The sequence below is a fragment of the Nomascus leucogenys genome, chromosome 6, assembly GCF_006542625.1.
Source record: "Nomascus leucogenys isolate Asia chromosome 6, Asia_NLE_v1, whole genome shotgun sequence".
Lineage (NCBI taxonomy): Eukaryota > Metazoa > Chordata > Mammalia > Primates > Hylobatidae > Nomascus > Nomascus leucogenys.
This window is the reverse complement of record NC_044386.1, coordinates 68,971,406-68,996,297: the sequence shown is the minus strand read 5'-3', so window position 1 is coordinate 68,996,297 and position 24,892 is coordinate 68,971,406. Positions and strand designations below refer to the sequence as shown.

General features: G+C 39.9%; 1 protein-coding gene across 3 annotated transcripts in view; it reads left to right on the top strand.

The window, feature by feature from the left end:
• The window catches only part of TRPM1 (transient receptor potential cation channel subfamily M member 1), a 159,051-nt gene that overhangs the window by 128,025 nt on the left and 6,134 nt on the right, over positions 1-24,892 (top strand). For all 3 annotated transcript variants that reach the window (XM_003280312.2, XM_003280314.3, XM_003280313.3), the window contains 5 exons: positions 891-1,065; positions 2,664-2,684; positions 3,574-3,718; positions 4,925-5,127; positions 5,771-5,903. In XM_003280312.2, the coding sequence (XP_003280360.1) occupies positions 891-1,065; positions 2,664-2,684; positions 3,574-3,718; positions 4,925-5,127; positions 5,771-5,903 (677 nt within the window). The remainder of the gene's footprint in view (positions 1-890; positions 1,066-2,663; positions 2,685-3,573; positions 3,719-4,924; positions 5,128-5,770; positions 5,904-24,892) is intronic.

Sequence of the window (24,892 nt, the reverse complement as noted above, 5' to 3'; positions counted from 1 at the left end):
TAACGTGGTAGAAACCGGAGACAAAAGAGAACCCAGGGCCAATCCCCAACCTGTACTCCAGATGATCTTCAGCTCATTTACTCTGGCCTGGAGTGAACACAGGAAGTCCATGTGATTAGACCATGATGACTTATACTCCAGAACAGGCCAGAGAATATGAAACTGATATGAAACTGAAAATGAACCAGCAGGTCATCCTTATATTACCCAAAAGAGCCTCAGTGTTAGGACTGGTGCCAGAAGAAAGCGAGCCTCCTACATTTGGGAAGGACTCTTTATAGGGTAAGTGGTTTTGAGCTAAGGGATGTATGCTTTAGTAAATTCCAGCAAGGGCCTCCATCTTCAGGGATGTTCAAAATTAGGAATTATACCAGTTTAGTATCTACAGTAACCAGGGCATTGCTCACTGTAACCACTCAGCAGTGTAGTGAATGAATAAATGTTGGTAGTGTAGTGAATGAATAAATGTAGTGAATGAATAAATGTTGGTCTATACTTTCAATTCATTATCGTTTTATTTCCTTAGGTATCTGCTCCTCTTACTCCTTAGTATCCCTTACAAACTCCCATCTTTTCTCATAATTCTTCCCTTTCTCCATTTGCAGTTGTAGTTACTAAGGGACATGTGTTTATGGGCAACAACAGAGGAGAAGCAAGAAGGATGAAAAGCAGATGAGGATAGCAATGTTCTAGAAGACATCCTAGGCATAAAGCATTGCATGGAGTAGGAAAAAGCCTTCCCAGGGATGGGAAGGAAGGAAGGGAAAGAGGCTTTCTTCATCCTAATTAAGCACTTGTGAAATGCTTAATCAGAGAGAGCAATATAATGAGCCAGGGTGAACTTGGCCCACAAGCCAAGACAGTGAGAGACAAATGTTCTCCTTACTCAGATGATCGACATGCTGTACTTTGTGGTCATCATGCTGGTCGTGCTCATGAGTTTTGGAGTAGCCCGTCAAGCCATTCTGCATCCAGAGGAGAAGCCTTCTTGGAAACTGGCCCGAAACATCTTCTACATGCCCTACTGGATGATCTATGGAGAGGTGTTTGCAGACCAGATAGACCGTAAGAGTAGAATTCATAGTAAGATTCTCTTCCCTGCTTCTGAGGCAGATGATCAGTTCCAAATTAATGAAAGAACATGTATTAATTTGGAAGTAAAAAATATTTGTCACTCTACCATAGGCATCAAATTATTTTACAAAGAAATAAGGACAAATTATGGAACATGGATTTTCAGACATCAGTCATTTCTTTTATTCTAAAAATAATTCACTAGAATTCCAAGAGTCTCACTTCCCTTGAGCTGGACCTGATGGACATCTTGTCACATGAATGCAGTTCTAATGCCAATAGCCTAGTTTTTCTTCAACCCAGTATCTCCCCACCCCAGGATAAGGCTGGTAGTGTTTTCCAGTAGAATGAACTAGTGAACAGGGCAGAGTAACTGGTACGTCCAACCATCCTCTTCTTCAAGCCATCAGAGCCCATTTTCCACATAGCTACCCATTTCTTCTTCCCTACTAGAGTGCTATTTTGTATTATCAAAAATAATCTGGATGTTAGTAGAGGAAATGGGCTATGATCCTGCACAGATTTCTGGGGAATGTAGGTCCAGCTCCTCTGCAGGCTGAGTTGGTGTCTTCTGGATTGAAGGAATGTAAAGCTCAAATGTTCTTGTACACTATTTCACCAGGACAGTTGAATAAATGTTCCACCAGTGAAGGAGGCACTTTTAGTCCCATTTCCATTTCAGGACCAACATTTTCATTTATATGTTGTGATTTATCATAAAGCATCAGCTATAATAGCATGTCTGCTGCTTCCAGAGCTCTGCTATTAGGGAATAGAAAGTTTTTATCATCCTCCTCTCATATAGAATGTAGGGCTGTCAGTGTATATCTACTGCCTCTAGGTTAGACAATAACCAGCTCATGCAGTAGCTTCTTTCTAACTTTTATAATGTCATTCTGACCATGTCATTATTGCAAGTATCACAAAGTCAACTATTGAAGTGTATTAGTAGCTTGGTAAGCCAGAACATAAAAATCTAATTTGATTTCAAAAGAATATTAGTTTAGGTAGACACACATACACGTTAAAAGTTCCTGGATTCCAGGCATAAACTGTAGTATTTTTATTGCTGAGCTTTTTTTTTTTTTTTTAAATTAAATTGGGTTATGAGAGAAGGTAAAGAGGTAAACTTCAGGCTGTGCTATTCTCAGTAACATAATTAAATGTAGGTTTTTGATTCTTGATCTGACTATTAACTAATAATTTTGTAGTTATTTGTGCTTACGAGGTGTTTGTGTTGGAATACAGGGAGCACGTGATTGGTTAACCTGATCATCTGCCAGTAACATCATGTCTTTTTCACAGTATTTTTAACTAGTGAGCTTTTGCTCTTGCTTATGACATATGGTAAAATAAATATCCATGATATATATTTTCTAGAATGATTAATGTATGTAATTCTTCTAAATAGATCACTGTTTCTAAGTGTGAATCAATATTTCCCAAGCTTAAAATATTCGCATTTCTTCACAGCAAAACAGTTATGTGTTAAACCACTTGTTTTACTTTTCTCTCAACCATCGTCTTATTTTCTTTCCTCCCCTCCTGTCAAAACAAAACAAAAATCCTGCTTTCCAATCGTTATGTAGTCTACGCCATGGAAATTAATCGTAAGTTTACATGGAATTGATTATTCTAGTCTATGGAATGTGTTTCTTAATTACCTTTTCCTTAGCTGATTACTAGTAGTCTTAAACTGTTTTCAAATACTTCTCTTGTTTTTTGGTGCCAGTACTTTTTAAGCTGTCAGTAAAAGGTAAAGAGAGCCATAAATTCACTGTTGGGATCACCCTATTTTTTTAGGGGAGAAATAGACCCCCTGTGATAAAAAGTTGCATTTCAAATGAGCAGAGGGAGAAAAGATTATTTTTCAAACATGGCACCAAAACAGTTGATTAAACAATGTGGGAAGTAGAGGAAATCCCTAACCCATACAACATAACAAAAATATTTTCAAATTTAATGTATCAGTGAAACCAAGAAAACAACCAGAAGACAACATAAGCTAATGTTAAAGAATTAGAAGCCACAATGACTTTCAAATGGATAACAATAACGGGAAAAAACGTAAAGATATGTTTGTCTGCTTAAAAATGAAGACTTTTATATTTGAAAGCCACAATAAAGAAATGGGAAAATGTTTAGAAATATGACAAAGAATGACTATCTCTGAGCGCAGATATGAGTTTCTGAACTTTTTCTTTGTGTGAGTTGTTTTTTTTTTGAGACGGAGTCTTGCTCTGTTGCCCAGGCTGGAGTGCAGTGGCTCGATCTCGGCTCACTGCAAGCTCCGCCTCCCGGGTTCACGCCATTCTCCTGCCTCAGCCTCCTAAGTAGCTGGCACTACAGAGTTTATTTTTTCCCATGGAAAAAATATTGCTTATGAAATGAGAAAGAATCATATTAAAAAAGAAATAGGTATTGAAAAACATATGTAAGAGATATTTATCCTTTTCATTACATGTAAAAAGCAAAGACAAAACTATGTTTTTCTTTCAGCTCCTTGTGGTGAGAACCTATATGATGAGGAGGGCAAGCGGCTTCCTCCCTGTATCCCCGGCGCCTGGCTCACGCCAGCACTCATGGCGTGCTATCTACTGGTCGCCAACATCCTGCTGGTGAACCTGCTGATTGCTGTGTTCAAGTACGTGTCACAGCCGATGACCACATGCTTACTATTTATTATTGTACGGATTTTCCATTTAATCTCAGAACTCTCCCAAGATACTAATATATTTGCAGATAATTTAATTAGGGTTTTTAAGTAGATCCAATTTTTGCATTCTCTTTGTTGAAACTTAGTCTTAATGTATTCATAAATCAAGAGTTGACACTTAAATACATTTAAATTTAATCTTGGTTAGTATTTTAACACTTTAGCGTGTATTTTAATCTAATGAAAATATTTTCTTAGATGAAAGTCTCCTGGGGTACAGAATATTTGATTAAGTCATGCTTTTTATTCATCAGCAGAGGTGGAAAAGGCAATATTAGTTTCATAAGCTGTTACAATTACTGTAATACTAGTAAAACATTTTTTTCTGATCATTTATAGAAGATAAAATGGCCTAAGAAAAAAATAGCTTAAAGGATTAAATCAAGTTTCTTATAAAACCTGCCTATTTGGCATGTTGTGTTGAGTATGTTGACCATGCTCAATAAATATTGAAAAAATTGATTTTAGCTTCTAAGATGAAAAATATAGAGGGGAAAATCCTTCACAGAAATATGCAATCTTAGACTTGAACAGGGCATTGGAGAAAACCTGGTCCAAACTTCTGGCTTGAGAGATGAGAAAACTAAGGTCAGGGAAGGTAACTGGTTTTCCTAAGGTCCCAGTATTGGCAGACAATGAAATCACGCACTTACTGCTTCCTGTTGGAAGCTAAAATAAGACAAAGATTGTACCTACCCCATGTCCAAAACAACGAACCTTCAATCAAATAAGTTCAACAACTAATTAATTCAGTTGAAAAAAAAAGTAGTCATCTACTTGTTAGACTGAATTGAAAGTTTAAACATGTGAAAACATTTAGTTAAATGGCTTATACCTCTACACATAGGAAATTAAATTTCCTGAGTATATGAGTAGATTGTGGTGTGGTTTTCCAAGAAAACAGTACATAGCAATTTATTACACTTAGCTATTTATGAATACAATGTCCTTAAGCACAGATAATCCACACTGATGGATAAATCAAAAGATTGGATAATCAAGGAATCAGTACTATAGGGCACTAAAAGGCCATCTCATTAAGTATTTTCATTTAAATGTGAGTAACTCTGACTGCTCTGGGAAATCACTATAAAAAGTAATATAACTAACTGTAAAAATGTCTTCTTTTTAAAGCAATACCTTCTTTGAAGTAAAATCAATATCCAACCAGGTGTGGAAGTTCCAGCGATATCAGCTGATTATGACATTTCATGACAGGCCAGTCCTGCCCCCACCGATGATCATTTTAAGCCACATCTACATCATCATTATGCGTCTCAGCGGCCGCTGCAGGAAAAAGAGAGAAGGGGACCAAGAGGAACGGGATCGTGGATTGAGTATGTGCAGGGCTCTTCATTTCTAAGTTGGGCTGATCTCAGAATAGTGTTCCAATTGGACATCCGCACAGAAATCTCACTCAACTACTTGCTCGTGTGAAAAGCACCACACTCAGTCCAACTGCTGTTCTTTTCAAAAGGCTTCTGATTTTGTACCCACTTTATTCTAGTTTCGTTAATTTGTTAGTAAGTAATATTAGGAAAGCCAGCTCATAGAGATCAGAAGTTGAGCTAATTCTCTAAAATAACTCTACTTTATAAATTTCTATATAAATTCAATGCTCCTTTCAAAACGTCTTAATTTGTTGCATCTAAAGAAAATGAGAAAGTAATGCTATACGTTTGACTCTACTCATAAAAATAAGTGCAAAAAGTTTTCCAGGAAATATTATTTGGCTTTACTTTCCCAGTAAATGTAATTTTGTTTTTTATGTTTAAAAGCGGGTTGTTTGGCTCCAACTGATCGAGGGTTGGGGCGTATGACAACCCCTTTTTAGATAAAAATCAATTGGAGTAGTGGCGAAGTGCCTTAGGAGTGGCGGAGAAGAGAGCTTAATTAAAGTGGGGCTGTGAAATTCTCACTGATGCCACGAATCTGATTCTTCTTGTTTTTCACGTGGCCGACACTTCTCCCTTCACACAGAGCTCTTCCTTAGCGACGAGGAGCTAAAGAGGCTGCATGAGTTCGAGGAGCAGTGTGTGCAGGAGCACTTCCGGGAGAAGGAGGACGAGCAGCAGTCGTCCAGCGACGAGCGCATCCGGGTCACTTCTGAGAGGTATGTGTAGCGTCCCCACCGCGGGCCCGTGGGCCAAGGAAGGGTTTGCTGACTCGGGCACCCCACTCTATGGGGGATGCCAGAGTTCATTTAAACATGTACTCCGAGTTCTCCTGTTTTATTTAAACTTTACGTTTTAACGGGATTCCCACGAAATAATGAGAAAGTTACTAGGTATAACTGTGCATTGGATATAGAAGGGAATGACATTTATTTATTTATCCTGGGCCGAAAGAAAACCTAACAGTTCTTGACTGCCTTCACCCCCTACCCCAAAGTGGGGGTGTTTCCGCAAGGTTAATGGAAGCTACAGAAAGCCATCTTTCTCCCAGCTCTTGCTCCTAACTTCCTTTTGGGAGCATGGTCCTCCCCAGGGGACTGCCCTCCTCATCCGGCCTAGCTGCTTGCTGCACCTTGGCAACACCTTTCCCAGCCTCACAGGGCAGAGGAAAAGGCTCCCTCCTGGGGCTCCCCTGAGAGTGGGAACTGGGAGGGGTGGGGTGCAGGGTGGGGGGTGAGGTGTCTGGCCCCATGAGGGTGGGATCCGCTAAACTAGGGCAGGGTGTGTCTTTCAGACACATTGACATCCTCAGTACCCAGCAAGGTCAGCCTAATCTCCACAGTAATGCTTAATAAGTGCAGAGTGAATGAATGCAGGATGTGTGAACCAGTGAATGAGTAAATGAAGTCAGGTCGCTAGCGACAGAAATGGTGGCATTTTCCAAGCTTCGTAGTATTGCTCTACCCTAAGCTGGGAAAGAGCAACTGGCAAAGGGTAGACAGGAGCAATCGACCTTCACTGTCTGCACTTTTTATCATGTAAGTTTTGAGAGGCTTTATCATGTACTAAAAGCATTTTCAGCTTGCTAAAGATCTTGGTGACTGATAACACACTGTTCCAAAGGGTTTCACTAACAATGTGGCAAGAAGGATGAGCTCAGAGGAGCCCTGCCTAGCTCTGCTTTCTATCTTGGAGTACACAGAATTAAAGTTTCCTAATAGACACATTGAGAGCCATAAAAACAGGGTGGGACTTCAAAAAGATATCGCAGCTGACAGTTCCCAAACAATTACAACAGAATTCACAGATGCACCTTAGGTCTCCCTGGTGCATGTTGAGGCCAGTGAACTCTGCCCCAGCCCACAGGAGGGGAGATGGCAACTGTGGGTCCCTGGCCCCAGTTCCCTCCTAGACCCAGTCACCTTGTGACCCAACCAAATCCAACCAGCTAAACTCTAGGGTTACCTGCACCACCTTTCTTCCTTACCAAGGTGAATTTTTAATAAAACTTTGAAATGTTTCTTTGATGCTTTAACAGTAATTGCTAAACTTTCAAGGTATAAAAATTATTTCTTCATGAGAAAGTCAAGGTCCCTCAGGTAATCAAATTTCCACTTTTTAGTTAGACATTAACTTGAATGTAATTTTAACCAGTCATTTACAATGGAGATTGTGTTTTGTTTTGCTCTGCGTCCCCCTCTCCCTTCCCCGGCATTCCTTGGATTTTTACCATTCTTGGACCAAAGCTGCAAGAATGTGGTTATCAGGTCACTACCAAATTGCGTTTTTCTCTGGGGGCTCTGTGCACACGTAATAGGGATGAAAGTGTGTAGGGCAGAGAAAACATGCTGCTTCCTGTTTCCCTCGGCTGAGATCCCAGGAGTGATGGGAGCACGTTCTTGCCCCTCCGTTTCCCTTGGCCTTGTCAGGCTGACTCACAGGTGAATGCCCAAGACAGAAAGAAGAGAAGGCTTGAGGAGAAGGGAGTTTTCCTTCGCTCTTAGCCAGGCCAGCTGAGAAGCAAGGGATAAGGTGGGAGGATGGAAATAAAAGTAGTTATTTGGGCACCTGTGACTACTTTAAAAATCAAACTTGAAGCACTCAAGCATTTCTGCCATTTCTTTAATATTCTTTCTATATAAAATTAGTTTTATTTTCTGCATCACCATTTCCCATTTGATGATTTTCCAGCTCTTCTCTCGGTTGTGTCTTCACCACCACTATTCAGTCTGTAGGGTCTGGTTAGGAGCATGTCAGCCCCTGCCTTGTCTCCCTGTTGTCTTGGTAGCTTTCAGAGCTGAGCTACTGATTCTCATGACTCAGTTTTACAAGCGTGTTCACACAGGATGGGTACCCATTAATCATTCTCCTCCACGCAGGGTGCTTTTAGTGCTTCTGTGCAGAAACCAAATTCATGGTTCTCTCCTAATGTTTGGAAATTTACCTATAAAATGCTAACAATTTAACCATTTATTTTTTCTCATAAAGTTCCAACATTTTGTAAGATCCAACATTCAGTCCTGCGATGAGATTTGCAATACGATTCAGCATTGATTGACACAACACTGGGTGGCAGCAGGATATTTAACCCCCCGTCCTACCAACCATGCCCACTTAGATGTCATAGGGGCCCTGCTCTCAGGGTTCTCCTCCCAAACTTGTTCTCCCCTCTCTGTGAATGGCATCGCCATTAAGCTCAATTAGCAAACTGGCAAATCATTGTGGCACCTCCCTCTTCTTCACTAACAATCATCAAGTTCTGTTTACTTCTCCTCGTGAATACATCCTGATCCACTTATTTTTTTCATCCCTACCCAATGCACCTAGTACAGGCTTCCATCATTTTCCACTTCCATTCCTGTAGCTGCCCCTACCTGAGCTCTCCATATTTGTTTCTGCTCTTTCAATCCATGTTGCACTGTCAGCTCTCATGGGGTCCTGTTCCCTCCTGCACTGGCTCTCCTGAAAAGCCCTCTGTGGCCCCCACTGTCCTCAGGCCTGCAAGGCCCTGCCCTCTCTCCGGCTTTGCCGTGCACTATCTTCTCCTTCAGGCTGTGTATTCCATTTCTTGGCCTTCTTTCATTTCCTCAAAGCACTGCTTCCTTCCTGCCACAGGGGCTCTGCATGGGCTGTGCCCTCTGTCTGATGCACCTCGCCCTCCTTCCCTGCTCCTCTTCCTTGGATCTCTGCCCAAATGCCAATTCCTTATGGAAAACTTCACCACCTCACACCTTAGACTAGGTCAGGACCCTCAGGCCTTAAGCTGCATGAAGGCAGGGCCATGTCTGGGTTTTGTCCACCACGATATACCTAGAGCCTGCACATCTCCACATAGTAGGAGCCAGACTTTTTTTGTTTTTGCTTTTGTTTTTTTGAGACAAGGTCTCGCTCTGTGCCCAGTGCAGTGGCACAATCAGGTCTCACCACAGCCTCAACCTCCTGGGCTCAAGCGAGCCTTCCGCATCAGCCTCCGAAGTAGCTGGGAATACATGTATGTGCCACCACACCCAGCTAATTTTTTTTTTTTTTTTTTTTTTAATTTTAGTAGAGAGGAAGTCTCACTGTGTTGCCTAGGCAGGTCTCAAACTCCTGGCCTCAGCAATCCTGCCTCAGCCTCAAGATTTTTTTGAATGAATGAATGACTTAAAAGCTTTTTTCCTGATTCGAATATAAATTTCTATCCCATCCTCAATGAGTTCCCTCGTGGAATATCAAAAAGGAAACCAGCTATGTTCCCTCCAGGTTCAAGACACTGGTTTTACTATAAGGAAGTAGGAGCAGACTCAAGAGCCAAAAGACTGTGCCACAGGAAGGATAACAAGTGTTGGTGTTGGCACCATCTTTTTGCTTAAAGGGATAACATCAAAGAGCCATGAGGGCTGGTGGGATAAGAACATTTTATAAACAACTCCTTTTTTATTATTATTTGTAGAGACAGGGTCTCACTATGTTGCCCAGGCTGGTCTGAAACTCCTGGGCTCAAGCTATCCTCCTGCCTCCGCCTTCCAAAATGCTGGGATTACAGGCATGGGCCACCATGTCTGGTCAACTTCTGGCAGCATGGCCAAAGTAGACCTCGTCAACCCATGTGTTCTGTCCTCATTGCTCCAGGAGAATATTTGGCAACATGAGTCCTTATCGTTGGGAGATTTGAGGCTATCTGTGTCTTCTGCAAATCCACTATGGAGCACACTGTTCCCTTTGTGGTTCAGCATCCCTTATCACAGGTTCACAGGTTCAAGAGCAATTGGGCTAGAAAGAATCTTTCCTGACAAAATTTTGTCAGAGACCCAACTTCCTTTTCTCAATGAGAATTATGTTATCTGGTGTGTTTTCCTTTTTTCCATGGCTTCAAGGAAGCTTAACACCAAACTTAATATTAAATTATCAAACATATTACTAAGGATTTTGAAATATATGGGGTACGTTGCCTCTTCTTTGCTTTTTTTATATCATCTACCTCCATTTACATACATTTTATTAATGTCTGACATTTCACAATATGCAGAATATAACTCATAAATTATACATTTTAAATGTAGTTGGCCTTGTACTTAAGAAGCTATGGGTCTTAGATGAGCTAAACCATAATAGCATTTTCTGATTCCCCCAAAACTTTCTGGGTTAAGTGGTTTCTTGTCAGATTTGTGGATATGGATTAAAGTGTTTTGTCTTTTTTTTTTTTTTTTTTAATTCTAGAGACAGGGTACTGCTTTGTTGCCCAGGCTGGAGTACAGTGGGATGATCACAGCTCACTACAGCCTCAAATTCCTGGGGTCAAGTGAGTCTCCTGCCTCAGCCTCCTGAGTAGCTGAGGCTACAGGCGTGTACCACCACACCTAGCTAATTTTGTAGATACAGGATCTCACTATGTTGCCCAGGCTGGTCTGGAACTCCTGGCCTCAAGCAGTCCTCCTGCCTTAGCCTCCCAAAGTGCTGGGATTACAGGCATGAGATATCATGCCCCATCCTGGATTGCCTGCAGGCTTGATGGGAAATCAGCAATTTGTGGCTTTGAAATCTTTTTATTTGGCATCCTCTTCCCATGTGACCAGAAAGAGAAGTAGCTGGTAATGGAGACCTACCTAGAAGAAGACAAGATAGTAACTAGAGGAACTGAAAGAGAGATCAGTCTTAGGAAGGAGGTGGAGGATTCCTCGAATGTAGAGAAGGTTGTAGAATGGCAGATGCACAGTGATGGGGAAGACGTTTGGGGATGATCCTGTCTGAATACCTTAATCTTCTAAATTCATAGGGTTCAAGGTCGCTTGGATAATAGGAAGGGGATGGCATTAAATGTTGGAGTTTTGATGTGCCAGTGGATGACACCTTTGTTCCTGATCTGACTTTGAAAGCCAATTCAGAGACAGATGCAGACTTCAGGAGGATAGAGAAAAGAAATATCAGTTTTATTAGTAATAAAATTGTACTGGAGGGTGTGGCTTCATTCTTGCCTACTACTCACCCAGAATTAGGAATACCCACTTAGCCAGAGGCAGCAACCAGCCACCGCAGGCCTCGCTTCCTACAGGCAGAGTTAGCCTGCGTGCTAAGCCTACCAGAAGACCAAGACAGAGAGACAAGCATGCAGTGTCCTGGTCCCCAATCTCCAACCAAATGAGCAGTCCTCCTCCAAAATAAATAAAGACCTGGAATGAGGTCAGAGCATTACTAATGAGAAGTCCACACACATAGAAAGAAAAACGGGGCATGGGCAAAGTGTACCTCCCCGACAATCAACATCACTGACTTAAAGCCAGTAGGAAGGATTCAAGTCAAGTGAGTTCACTTTTAGGGGAAATATGGCAGGAAGGGAGATAACCAGGATTGCTTGGCAGGAACAATGAAGATGCAAGTTAAATTAGATAACATGGCTTTGTACTGGGCCAGGTCAGTGTGGTTCCCATGACCTTCATTGGTGACACCGTACAGCCGAAAGGCAGGGATACAGAAGACAACTGTACATAGGGCATGGATGCTGAAGGAGGCCATGAACCCAAGAACCAGTCTGTGGAGAGACCTCAAAGATGCTAGTGTTTGCAAATGGCAGCATAAACATATGACATTGCCTCCAGGCACCAAATATCCTTGCTTAGCCCTGGAGTCCTGGTAGCAATAGGTGGGGGGTTAGGGATTGGCACTAACATGTTGCAAGTAGGGGAGAAAGAACGTAGGTTGTTAATGAGGGCTTCACTTCGTGGCCAACCACAGAATCTGGCCTGAATAGAAAACAGAACATAACCAGAAAAGGCTAATGATTAGACGACTTGAATTCTATAAACCCAGGAAGTCTGGGGTATATTTAAATGAGGCAGCATAGAGCTAGAATCCCAGAAAGCTTAATATTCTTTTAGTAACTATTCAGTATACTGTTTATTACAAAGAATGAAAAAGCCAGAAGAAAGACATGAGTCTTGGCCGGGAGCAGTGGCTCATGCCTGAAATCCTAGCACTTTGGGAGGCCAAGGTGGGCGGATCACTTGAGGTCAGGAGTTCAAGACCAACCTGGTCAACATGGTGCAACCCCGTTTCTACTAAAAATGCAAAAATTAGCCAGGCGTGCTGGCAAAAGCCTGTAATCCCAGCACTTTGGGAGGCCAAGGTGGGCGGAACACTTGAGGTCAGGAGTTCAAGACCAACCTGGTCAACATGGTGAAACCCCGTTTCTACTAAAAATACAAAAATTAGCCAGGCATCGTGGTGAAAGCCTGTAATCCCAGCACTTTGGGAGGCCGAGGTGGGCGGATCACTTGAGGTCAGGAGTTCAAGACCAACCTGACCAACATGGTGAAATCCTGTCTCTACTAAAAATACAAAAATTAGCTGGGAGTGGTGGTGAGCATCTGTAATCCCAGCCATTTGGGAGGCTGAGGCAGGAGAACTGCTTGAACCCGAGAGGCGAAGGTTGCAGTGAGCCGAGATAGCATCATTGATTTCACTCCAGCCTGGGTGACAGAGACTCCCTCTCAAAAAAAAAAAAAAAAAAAAAAAGACGTGAGTCTTGTTCTTTTATGATTAGTCTTCATTTAGTCTTTCACACATAAAAACTCTGTAAGTAAGCACAACAAGGTTCTATCCTGGTGTTCTTCCTATAACTACTACATGTAAAAGGCAGCCCTATATGAAGAAGTGGATGGAAATTAAAATAGCTGGATGTAAAATTTAGAGTGGATAAGACAACTTTATGATCAGTAGTTCTGGAATTAAATTATAGGGTAGGAATAGTTTTAGAACTCAAGTATAGAATACCATGGGATCTTGAAACAGGGGTTTCTTCAAGTATGAACTAGACCTAGCTCCACTAACATCATGTCTTTATGTTAACATTTAACTCTATCATTAAGGAAATGTTCCCATATAATTTATGAGATTCCTTGCAGGTGAAGGGTGATTGTTTCCCATGAAAAGATAACTGCATATAAAACAAGTTTTAGGCTGGGCACAGTGGCTCACGCCTGTAATCTCAGCACTTTGGGAGGCCAAGGTGGGCTGATTGCTTGGGGCCAGGAGTTCGAGACCAGCTTGGCCAAGATGGCAAAACTCCGTCTCTACTAAAATTACAAAAATTAGCCGGGTGTAGTGGCCCATGCCAGTAATCCCAGCTACTGAGGCACGAGAATCACTTGAACCAGAGAGGCGGAGTTTGCAGTGAGCCAAGATTGCACCCCTGCACTCCAGCCTGGGCAACAGAGTGAGACTGTCTCAAAAATTTAAAAAGGCCAGGTGCGGTGGTTCATCCCTGTAATCCAGCACTTTGGGTGCTGAGGCAGGTGGATCACCTGAGGTCAGGAGTTAGAGAGCAGCCTGACCAAAATGGTGAAACCCCATCTCTACTAAATACAAAAAATTAGCTGGGCATGGTGGTGCATGCCTGTAATCCCAGCTACTTGGGAGGCTGAGGCAGGAGAATTGTTTGAACCCAGGAGGCATAGGTTGCAGTGAGCCGAGATTGTGCCATTGCACTCCAGCCTGGGCAACAGAAGTGAGAGTCCGTCTCAAAAATAAAATGAAAAATAAAATAAATTTAAGATTTAAAAGGCCAAGTGTGGTGGCTCACGCCTGTAATCCCAGCACTTTGGGAGGCTGAGGTGGGCAGATCACCTGAGGTCAGGAGTTCGAGACCAGCCTGACCAACATGGTGAAACCCCATCTCTACTAAAAATACAAAAATAGCCAGGCGTGGTGGCACATGCCTGTAATCCCAGCTACTTGGGAGGCTGAGGCAGGAGAGTTGCTTGAACTCAGGAGGCAGAGGTTGCAGTGAGCTGAGATTGTGCCACTGCACTCCAGCCCGGGTGACAGAGCGAAACTCTATCTCAAAAGTAAAATAAAATAATAAATAAATAAAATTAAATAAAACAGCTTTTAACAACTGGCTTACTACAGAACTCCAGATGTTTCAGTCTTTCCTAGGAAAGACACACACGGACTCTTACCACAAGGACATGAGTTTGGACCTTACGTTTAATAGACAAGAGTCTATGCAAAGTCCAGTAAAGTTATGCCATACATAGGTATTCTCTTGGAAGTTAATGCAGAAGTTCCACAAATTCATATATTGTCATACCTATTATTTGAATGAAACAGAACACATTATGTACAACTCCTTAACAAAAAGTATGTTTTCATTTAACCACCTTCAGGCTTAGTGGCATCATGTTCAAAATCAAATATCCTTAATAATAGATATACCCCGATATAGAGAAGATTTGCAATGATATTCAACAGCCATGTCCTCTGACACTTGTGTAGCATTTACAGTTCACAGAGCACACAGTTTCATTTAATTCTTTTAATTTAGTTGCTATCATGCTGCAACTGTTGTTAATGTTTGACAAATCACTCCCCAGAGACAGAAGTACAATAAAGAAAGGCTGGTGGAGTAGCTTCATCCCGAATGCAAATGTGGATGATGGGCACATCTCAAAGGGAATGCTGACACTGGCCACATGTTAATCAGAAACAGCTTTTGTTTTTTCTCAAAACCAAATTAAACAAAAAGAGTCATGATATGTAATGTCAGTTGTTAATCTGGTACAATCTTTTACTTTTATTTATTTATTTATTTTGAGACACAGCCTTGCTCTGTCGCCCAGGCTGGAGTGCAGTGGCGTGATCTCAGCTCACTGCAACCTCTGCCTCCCGGGTTCAAGCAACCTTTGTCCTGCCTCAGCCTCCCGAGTAGCTGGGACTACAGACGCATGCCACCATGTCCAACTAATTTTTGTAGTTTTAGTAGAGACGGGGGTTGCACCATGTTGGTCAGGCTGGTCTCGAACTCCTGACCTCAGGTGATCTGCCCGCCTCGGCCTCCTAAAGTGCTAGGATTACAGGCGTGAACCACCGTGACCAGCTGACTTTCTTAACTTAAAAAACAAGTTTTGTGTGTGTGTGTGTGTGTGTGTGTGTGTGTGTGTGTACGCCAGGTTTTGAGGCTGATTAGGGCATTCAGGTGTATCCTTTTAACAGAAAAGCCTGAAGATTTAATCTGTGAGTCAAAAGATAAATATGGGCATGGAGAGACACAGCTACTATTAATCAAGACTGATTAAGCAATGCGGTTCTGGGCTCCTTGTGACTTTAGTAGCAGTACACATGATGCAGTTAAGGACAAAGCAAATATTGTAATAAATCGAATGCAGCTTAAATTTCTATTCAAAGTCAGGAGAATGATTAATTGGGGCCCAGACAGTTTATAGATTTCATTCGTTTATAGTTTCCTTTGGTACAAAAGGATGGAGGGTGGCCCTCAGGAATTGCTCTTAGGCCTGCCAGTTAAGAAATCATGTATTTGGTGGTTAGAAAAATGGCCTCATTAATGCCCTTTTCAAAACTATTCGTAAGTGGAATTTTTTCTGTGAAGTCAGTGCTACCATAATGTGAAAAATAAAAACCTAGTGGAGCTACTTACAGCATCTACAAGTAAATCCAAACCCAGAAATAGTTACAGAAGCCACAAACTTCAATTGGAGGGAAAGGAAGATAATCGACCTGATCAGAAATCAGTGTCACCGTGTGTAAGAAAGCACACTTTGCATCACAAAAGTGCCACTATTCAAAGAAATCATTTATTAATGCTGAATACTTGTTATACTAAAAACATAGTTATAAGTTATTTCACTATGTGATTTGAAATATTTGAGGGTATTGGCATATTTTGTAAAATGAATATTATTTTGAAAAATTTTGCAAACCCCATAATAAATAACACAGCCATGATAATCTAATTAAATCATGCCTAAAACCAGGATAGTAACATATGTTTACATGCAATGGCTGAGGTCCCTGACATCAAAGACAGCTTTCATTCACCTAGTTCTTCCACAAACATCAGAGGTAGCTGAAAGCTCTACGACAGGTTTTCTCACAGCTGGGGTCATCAAATGCCTTGGCATTTGGGGTTCTCAAGTTCTAAGATTATTTTATTTTTTAATTTTGATGATGACGGCATGTTTGCAAAGGGTCCTTGAGGAAATGTGGGGATGAAGAACAAGATGAGATAGGATGGGAAGATGAGGGCAGATTCTCAAGAGCTTTGAATGTATATGAGGAACAGAAATCTCTATAGCTCCATAGGATGTTAAGATTAAGGGCTGCCATGCATGGAAGGAAAGAGTTAAAGCTACATTTTCATAGCACTTTACATAGTATGAGAAAGTGTCAATGTCCATATCATAGAATTGCCAATGGAGATTATAAGGTTTTCCTTTAATACACTCTCTGGTGTGTTCATTGCATTCAACACTGCAATGAAATTGTGTTTTTATCTTAAGTATGATGGGAAGCTGCTACTGTTTTAAAGTAAAGATTGACGTGGTTGTGTTTCTGTGTTATCTTTTTGGATTGGAGTGAGAAGACATTGGAGGCAAAGAGGCTGTTCCTTATAACTAACATTTTTTGCTTTATCAGCTTGGGGTACAAAATGAGGTCATATATCTTTTTTCTTTTTCTTTTTCTTTTCTTTCTTTTTTTTTTTTTTTAAGACGGAGTCTTGCACTGTCACCCAGGCTGGAGTGCAATGGCACGATCTCAGCTCACTGCAACCTCCGCCTCCTGGGTTCAAGCAATTCTCCTGCCTCAGCCCCCAAGTGGCTGGGATTACAGGCGCATGCCACCATGCCCAGCTAATTTTTAATTTTTATTTTTTAGTAGAGATGGGGTTTTTCCATGTTGTTCAGACTGGTCTGGAACTCTTGACCTCAGGTGACCCACCTGCCTCTGCCTCCCAAAGTGCTGGGATTACAGGCGTGAGCCACCATGCCCAGCCAAGGTTATATATCTTTTAATATTAAATGAAATTATTCTTTGACCTCATGTCATCTGCTTATAATCTCATCTATTTATTCCAAGAGTACCTTTTTCCTCTTTCTATTGTCCCATAGCCCCACCTCCACCCCCTGCCTCAAGTCAGGTGCAGGAAATCCAGTGGTCTGGTGAAGGCCCTAACCACTGCATCAAAATTCAAGAGGGTGAAGTCAATCGTTGCTCTTTGCTCTCTGTGTCCTCCTGTCACTTGGCCCTGGCAGTAAGTGCAATCGTGGAAGTGCAGGGCACAGAGGATTGATTTGAGCCCCAGCTTTTTGGCTGGAGGATAGCAAATGGGAGCTCTGAGGAACTGGAGATATCAGGGAGATAGTGAGAGGGGGGAACTTGGAAAAGTAATGCCATAAAGTTATGAACTCCAGAGCTCACCTGCAGACTGTGTCTGTCAGGGGTGGAGGAGTCTGCTCCTTATTCACATACCAAAGGCATTGAATGGGGTGACATGAACAAAAGCAGATAGAGTAAGGAACTCTGGAATTCTGCCCCACCATAAAAGCAACAACAAAGTTGGCAAAAACTGTCAGAGTCTATATTTTGTGGCACTCTGGAAATTAAGCAATGGCTTATTAAGCAACCTAGGGCATTCTTATTTAAACAAAATGGCTGGATCTTGATAAGAAAAGTGAGCTTTGTGACATTTTAACTTAGCCCTGTCCTATCCTCTGCTCTCCGGTTTAGTAGTCACCTTGAAAACAACAACCTGCATTCCTAGTACCAGTAGGAGCAGAAATAATCTCATATGCAAAGAATTATAATTACTTGTTTTGTAATTACAGGGCAGCTCCTTAAAAGTCTGGCTGAAAGGTTCGTCTTTATTTCACCTGAGTTGGAACAGGCCCAGTACTAAAGCTTCTAGTTAGAAGGGGTGGAGGAAGGGTTGTCAAAAACATTTACAGGCAAAAGGTTTAGTGCTTGCTCCCTGAGGTGACGGATGACAACTGGGCAAACAATAGACTAGCCAAAAAACTAGGGAGAAAAACTGATATCCGTAAGAGCTTTGAAAAGCTCTAACACATTCCTGGGAATTTAGAAAGCTATGTGCATGCATAGGGTTGTGTGTATACTCAGAAAGACCTGAGAAGGCTATAAGCTCATTTCTGGCTGACCTGATCTTGAGGCTCTGTGCAAGCAGGAAGTGAAGGCTAAGGCAAAGATGTAAACTGCCTGAGTGTTGAAGATGTGCCCCTATATACACATACAGCTTCTCAGAAAAGACTAGAAGATTTTGTTGTTTTTGTTCCACACATTTAAGGAGATCTTTAAGTATTAACTGACCACTAAGCTAATAAAATACAAACTTTAGTGGCCACACAACATAAAGAATATAGACTTTACAAAATTATGTCAGAAAAATCACTAAACAAACAACAACTACGCTAAGAAGCAATAACAACAAGCCTGAGAGGGGAGAGAATCTGATTTCTAGAATTGCCACATTATAATACTCAACATGTCCACTTTTAAATAAAAATGATAAAACATGCAAAGAAATAAGAAACTATGGTCCACACACAGGAAAAACGACAATCTTAGAAACCATCCCTTAGGAATGCTGGATATTAGATGTTTTAACGAAGAGTTTAACTCAACTATTTTAGCTATTTTAAATAGATTTAAAGACCTAAAGGAAATCATCTCTAAAGAACTAAACGAAAGTATGAGAAGGATTTTTCACCAAATAAGAGACTATCATAAAGAGGTGGAAATTATATCAAGTAGTAGATGAGGTCTCAAAAAAAAAGAGGTAGAAATTATATTTTTTTTTTTAAAAAGTAGGTCAGGCACAGTGACTCATTCCTGTAATCCCAGAGCTTTGGGAGACCAAGGAGGGAGGATTGCTTGAAGCCAGGAGTTCAAGACCAGCCTGGGCAACATAGCAAGACACCATCTACATAAAATCATTTTTAAAACTGGACAGGCATGGTGGTGCATATCATGGCAACTGGCAGAGCATGGTGGTGCCAGTAGTCCTAGCTACTTGGGAGGCTGAGGTGGGAGGATTGCTTGAGCCCAGGAATTCAAGGCTGCAGTGAGCTGTGATCTTGCCACTGCATTCCAGCCTGGACAATAGAGCAAGACAGTGTCAAAAAAAAAAAAAAGAAAGAAAGGAAGGAAGGAAGGAAGGAAGGAAGGAAGGAAGGAAGGAAGGAAGGAAAGGAAATTCTGACATTGTAAAGTACAATAACTGAAATGAAAAATTCACTCTTGAGACCCAATAGCACATTTGAGCAGGCAGATTAAAGAATCAGCAAACTGGAAGATAAATCATTTAAAATTACCCAGTCTAAGGAACAGGGGGAAGAAATGAAGAGAAATTGAACAGTCTGAAACCTGTAGAACACCATCCAGCAGAACAACATAGGCATTACGAGAGTTATAGAAGGAGAGAAGGGAAAGTGGCAGAAACAATATTTAAAGAAATAATGGCCAAAATTTTACAAATTTAATGAAAGATATAAATCTACATATCCAAGAAGCTCAATGAACTCCAAGTAGGATAAACTCAAGGAGATCCATACTAATTAACATTATAGTCAAACTGTTAAAAGCCAAAGGAAAAGAATCTTGAAAGCAGCAAGAGAGAAGCAACTCATCACATGCAAACGATGCTCAATTAGATAAAAAGGCTGACCTCTCATCAAAGCCAGGAAGACCAGAAGACCTTGGGATGACATAGTCAATGTGCTGAAAGAAAAACAGTGTCCACTAAAAATTATATATGCAGCAAAACTATCCTTTAAAAATGAAGGATAAATTAAGATATTCCCAGATAACCAAGAACTGAGAGAATTCATTACTGGCAAACCTACTACAAGGGATACTAAAGATAGTTTTTCAGGCAGAAATGAAAAGACATAAGACAATCACCTAAAATCCACATGAAGAAATAAAGAGGACCAGTAAATGTAACTACGTAGGTAAATATAAAAGGCATTATAAATGTATTTTTTGTTTGTAACTACTTTTTATTTTCTACATGATTTACAAGACAACCACATAAAGCAATCATTACAAATCTATGTTGATGGGTACACAATGTACAAAGTTGTAATTTGTGATAATAACAGAATAACATGGGGGGAGGATGGAGCTTTATATGAGTAAAGTTTGTGTATATTATTGAAAATAATTGGTGTTAGGCCAGATGCAAGGGCTCACACCTCTAATCCCAGCACTTTGGGAGGCGAAGGCAGGTGGATCACCTGAGGTCGAGAGTTTGAGACCAGCCTGGCCAGCATAGTGAAACCCCATCTCTACTGAAAATACAAAAATTAGCCTGTGTGGTGGCACATGCATGTAATCCCAGCTACTCAGGAGGCTGAGGCACGAGAATCACTTGAACCTAGGAGGCAGAGGTTGCAGTGAGCCAAGATCTTGCCACTGCTCTTCAGCCTGGGCAACAGAGTGACACTCCATCTCAAAAAAACAAAAAGTAGTTGGCATTAAATTAAAGTAGACTGTTATAAATTAAGATATTAGTGATAATCCCCAGGGCAAACACTAAGAAAATAACTCAAAAATATATGATAAAAGAAAGAACAAGAGCCAGGTGTGGTAGTGCATGCCTGTAGTCCCAGCCACTCAAGAGGTTAAGGAAGGAAGATCACTTCAGCCCAGGAGTTCAAGGCCAGCCTAGGAAACATAGCAGGGCCCCATATCTCAAAAAAGAAAAGAAATATTAAGTGAATTAAAATGATACATTAGAAAAGACCTACTTAACACAGAAGAAAGCAGTAATGATGGAGTTGAGGGACAAAAAAAAGACATAACATATAGAAAATAAATAGCAGTATGGCAGAGGTAAGTTCTTCCTTACCAGTAATTATATTAAATGTAAATAGATAAAGCTCTCTAAGACAGAGGCTAGCACAATGAATATTTAAAATATGGTGTAATTACATGATGTCTACAGAGACTCACTTCAGATTCAAAGATTTTTAAAGTTTTAAAGTAAAAGGATGGAAAAAGATATTTCATGCAAACAGTAATCAAAAAATAGTTGGAGTGGCTACACCTATCAGGTAAAATAGACTCTAAGACAAATATTGTTACTAGAGACAAAGAAGGACATGATAGACATGATATAATGATTAAAAGGTAACTATATCAAAAAGATATAACAATTATAAACATATATGCACCCAATAGCAGAGCCTCATAAGATATGAAGCAAAAACTGACCAAATTGAAGGGAGAAGCAGATAGTTCTCAAATAATAGTTGTAGGCTCTAATATTCCACTTTCACTAATACTAGAACTAGACAGAAGTTCATTAAGAAAATAGAAGCCTTGGCCAATACTATATGCCAACTCAAGGTAACAGACATCAACAGAACACTCAACAACAGCAAAATATATATTCATTTTATAAGCATATGGAACATTTTCCAAGATACATCATCTGTTAGGCCATAAAACAAGTCTCAATAAGTTTTAAAAAGATTAAGTTTAAACAACGTGTATTCTCAGGCCACAACAAAATAAAATGATAAATTAATAACAAATGAAAATTTGGAAAATTTACAAATATGTGACAAATAAACAACACACTCTTAAATAATCAATAGATCAAAGAAGAAATCACAAGAGAAATTAGAAAATACTTCAAGGTGAACAAAATGAAAATACAACATACCAAAACTTATGGGATACAGTAAAAGCAGTATTCAGAAGGATATTTATAACTGTAAAGACCCACATGTAAAAAGAAGAAAGATCTCAAAAACAATAAGAACTGAAGTAATGACCAGAATGCTACCAAGGTCCGAGACTGACTACTGGGCCACACGCATATAGGTCAGATCTCAATAGCACTGCAAAGACTTTGAAAACTGAACTGGCACTGGAATCACAGTCCACAGAAAGCATGTTGGAACTTGCGGCCTGAAACTAACCAGGTTGATCACCTGCTAAAACAAAACAAATCAACATTCTCCATGAAAATTAAACAAGATTCAGAGTCATGTGGTATAATATTCAAAATGTCAGGCTACTACAATCCAAAATCATTTGGAGTATGAAGAATCTAGAAAATCTCAACTTACCTGGGAACAAAAGACAATCAGTAAATGTCAATGTCAAGATAACACAGATGTTGAAATTATTTGACAAAGCCTTTAAAGCAGCTATTATGAAAATGCTTTAACAAAATTGCAAAGGCTCTGGAAACTAATAGAAAACTAGAAAGTCTCAGAGAAAGAATAGAAGATATTAAGAAAACCCAAAGAAATTTTTACCAAAAAATACAGTAAGTGAAATGAAAAATTCATTGGATAGGCTCAATAGCAAAACAGGGATTACAGAGGAGAGAGTAAACTTGAAGATATTTCAACAGAAAATTACTCAATTTGAACAAGAGAGTAAACGTGCTAAAGAAAAAGCCCAAAGCCTCAGAGAAGTGTGGGGCAATAACAAAAGGTATAACATTTGTATTATAAGAGTCCCAGAAGAAGAGAAAGAGCATGATGCAGAAAAGCTACTTGAGGAAATCACTGAAAACCTCCCAAGTTTGATGAAAGACATAAACCCACAGATTAAATAAAGGTAGAGAATGCTAAACAGGACTAACTCAAATGAATCCATATCAAATGAAGGGCCACAAACTAAAGACAGAGGGGAAAAAATTGACAGCAAAGAAAAAAATTGACCAGAGAAAAATGACACATTACTTACTGGAGAACAGTGATCTGAATGATGGCAGATTTCTCATCAGAAACCTTGGAGGTCAGAAGGAAGTAGCACTATGTTCTTCATTTTAAATTTTATTTATTTTTTGAGCCGAGGTCTCCTACGTTGCCCAGACTAAACTCAAATACCTGGGCTCAAGCAACCCTCCCACCACAACCTCCCGAGTAGCTGGGATTATAGGCACAGGTCACCATGGCCTGCATTATGTTTTTAAAGTGCTGAAAGAAAAGAATAATCAACCCAGAATTACATACTCAACAAAAATATTCTTCAAAAATGAAAGTGAAAAAAAAATCCGACAAAGAATTCATTGCTAGCAGACCAATTCTAAAAGAATAACTACAGGAAATTCTTCAGACAGAAGGAAATGATACCAGAATTGAACTTGGAACATCAAAAATGAAAGAAGAGCATCAGAAATAATAAATATGATGATAAACATAAAGATGAATCTTCTCTTTCTGAGTTCTTTAAAGTATATTTGACAGTCAAAAGCAAAAATTGCCATACTATCTGATGGCATTTTCAATATATCTGGATACAATATATAACAACTGCAGCACAAAGGGCTATGGGAAAGGGACCTGTATGGTAGTAATGTTCCTACATTCAAACTGAAGTGGTGAAATACTGATACTAAGTATACTGTGAAATGTTGCTATCTATTTGTAATCCCTAAAACAACCACTGTACAATCTATAGTAAATGCTGTAGTCACTTCCCACCTCATTTCCTGAGGCCATCATCACCATGATACCAAAACCAGACAAAGACAATTGAAAAAAGAAAACTACAGACCAGTATTTCTCATGAACGTAGACATAAAAATTCACAACAAAATACTAGCAAATTGAGTCTATCCACGATCAGGTAGTTTATCCCTGGAATAAAAGGCTAGGTCAATATTTGAAAACAATCAATGTAATCCACCATATTAATGATTTAAAGAAAAAAAACCCTATATGTTTCTAGCAATTGGTGCAGAAAAAGCATTTGATGAAATTCAACATCCATGATGATAAAAATACATTTTCTAAAAGCCTCTCAGCAAACTAGGAACAGAAGAGAACCTCCTTAATCTGACAAATGGCATTTACATAAAATCTATAGCTAACATGGTGAAAGACAGAATGCTTTCTCCCTAAAACTGGGAACAAGAAGGATGGCCACTCTCACTACTTCAACAATGTACTGGAAGCCTTAGGCAATGCAATAAGGCAAGGAAAAAAAGTCTTATGTCTTGGAAAGAAATACATAAATACATAAAACCATTCCTATTTATAGATGATTATGTAGAAAATCACATAAAATCTTTAAAAAACAAAATGAAACAAATGAAAAGTCCTAGAATTAATAAGTGAATTTAACAAGGATACAGAGTACAAAGTCAACAAAAATTAATCTTATTTCTATATACCATCAGTGTGTAATTGAACATTGGAATTTTTAAAATAATACCATTCTCACAGAGCTCCAACAAAAATGAAATACTTAGGTATAAATCTCGTAAAATATGTATGGGATTTATATGCAGAAAACTACAAAGTGTTGATGAAAGAAATCAAAGATCACTTAAATAAATGGGAAGATATACCATATTCATGTATCGGAAGACTCAGTGTGGCACAGATGTCAATTCTCCCCAAATTTATGTATAGATTTAACACAATACCAATCAAAATCCCAGCAGGATATTTTGTAGATATAGGTCAACTGTTGTTGTTGTTGCTGTTGTTATAGACGAGGTCTCCCTATGTTTCCCAGGCTGGTCTCAAACTCCTGAGCTCAAGCAATCCTCCTACCTCAGTCTCCCGAAACACTAGGATTATAGGCATGAGCCACTGTGCCCACCTATGTCAACTTATTTTGAAAATTAAATGGAAAGGCCAAGGAACTAGACTATGTAAAACAATTTTGAAAAAGAAGAATCACATTAGAGGAATCACACTATCCAGTTTTAAGGCTTACTGTGAAGCTATAGTAATGAAGACACTGTGGTCTTGGTGAAGGGTCCAACACACACATAAATGGAACAGAATAAAGAGTCCAGGAGTAGATCTACCCAAATAGAGACAATTGATTTCTTTCCCCAAAGGTGCAAAACTAATTCGACGACGAATGGATCATCTTTTCAACTAACAATGTTAGGACAGTTGGACAGTCTTATGCAAAAAATGATCTCAACACATACAAAGAT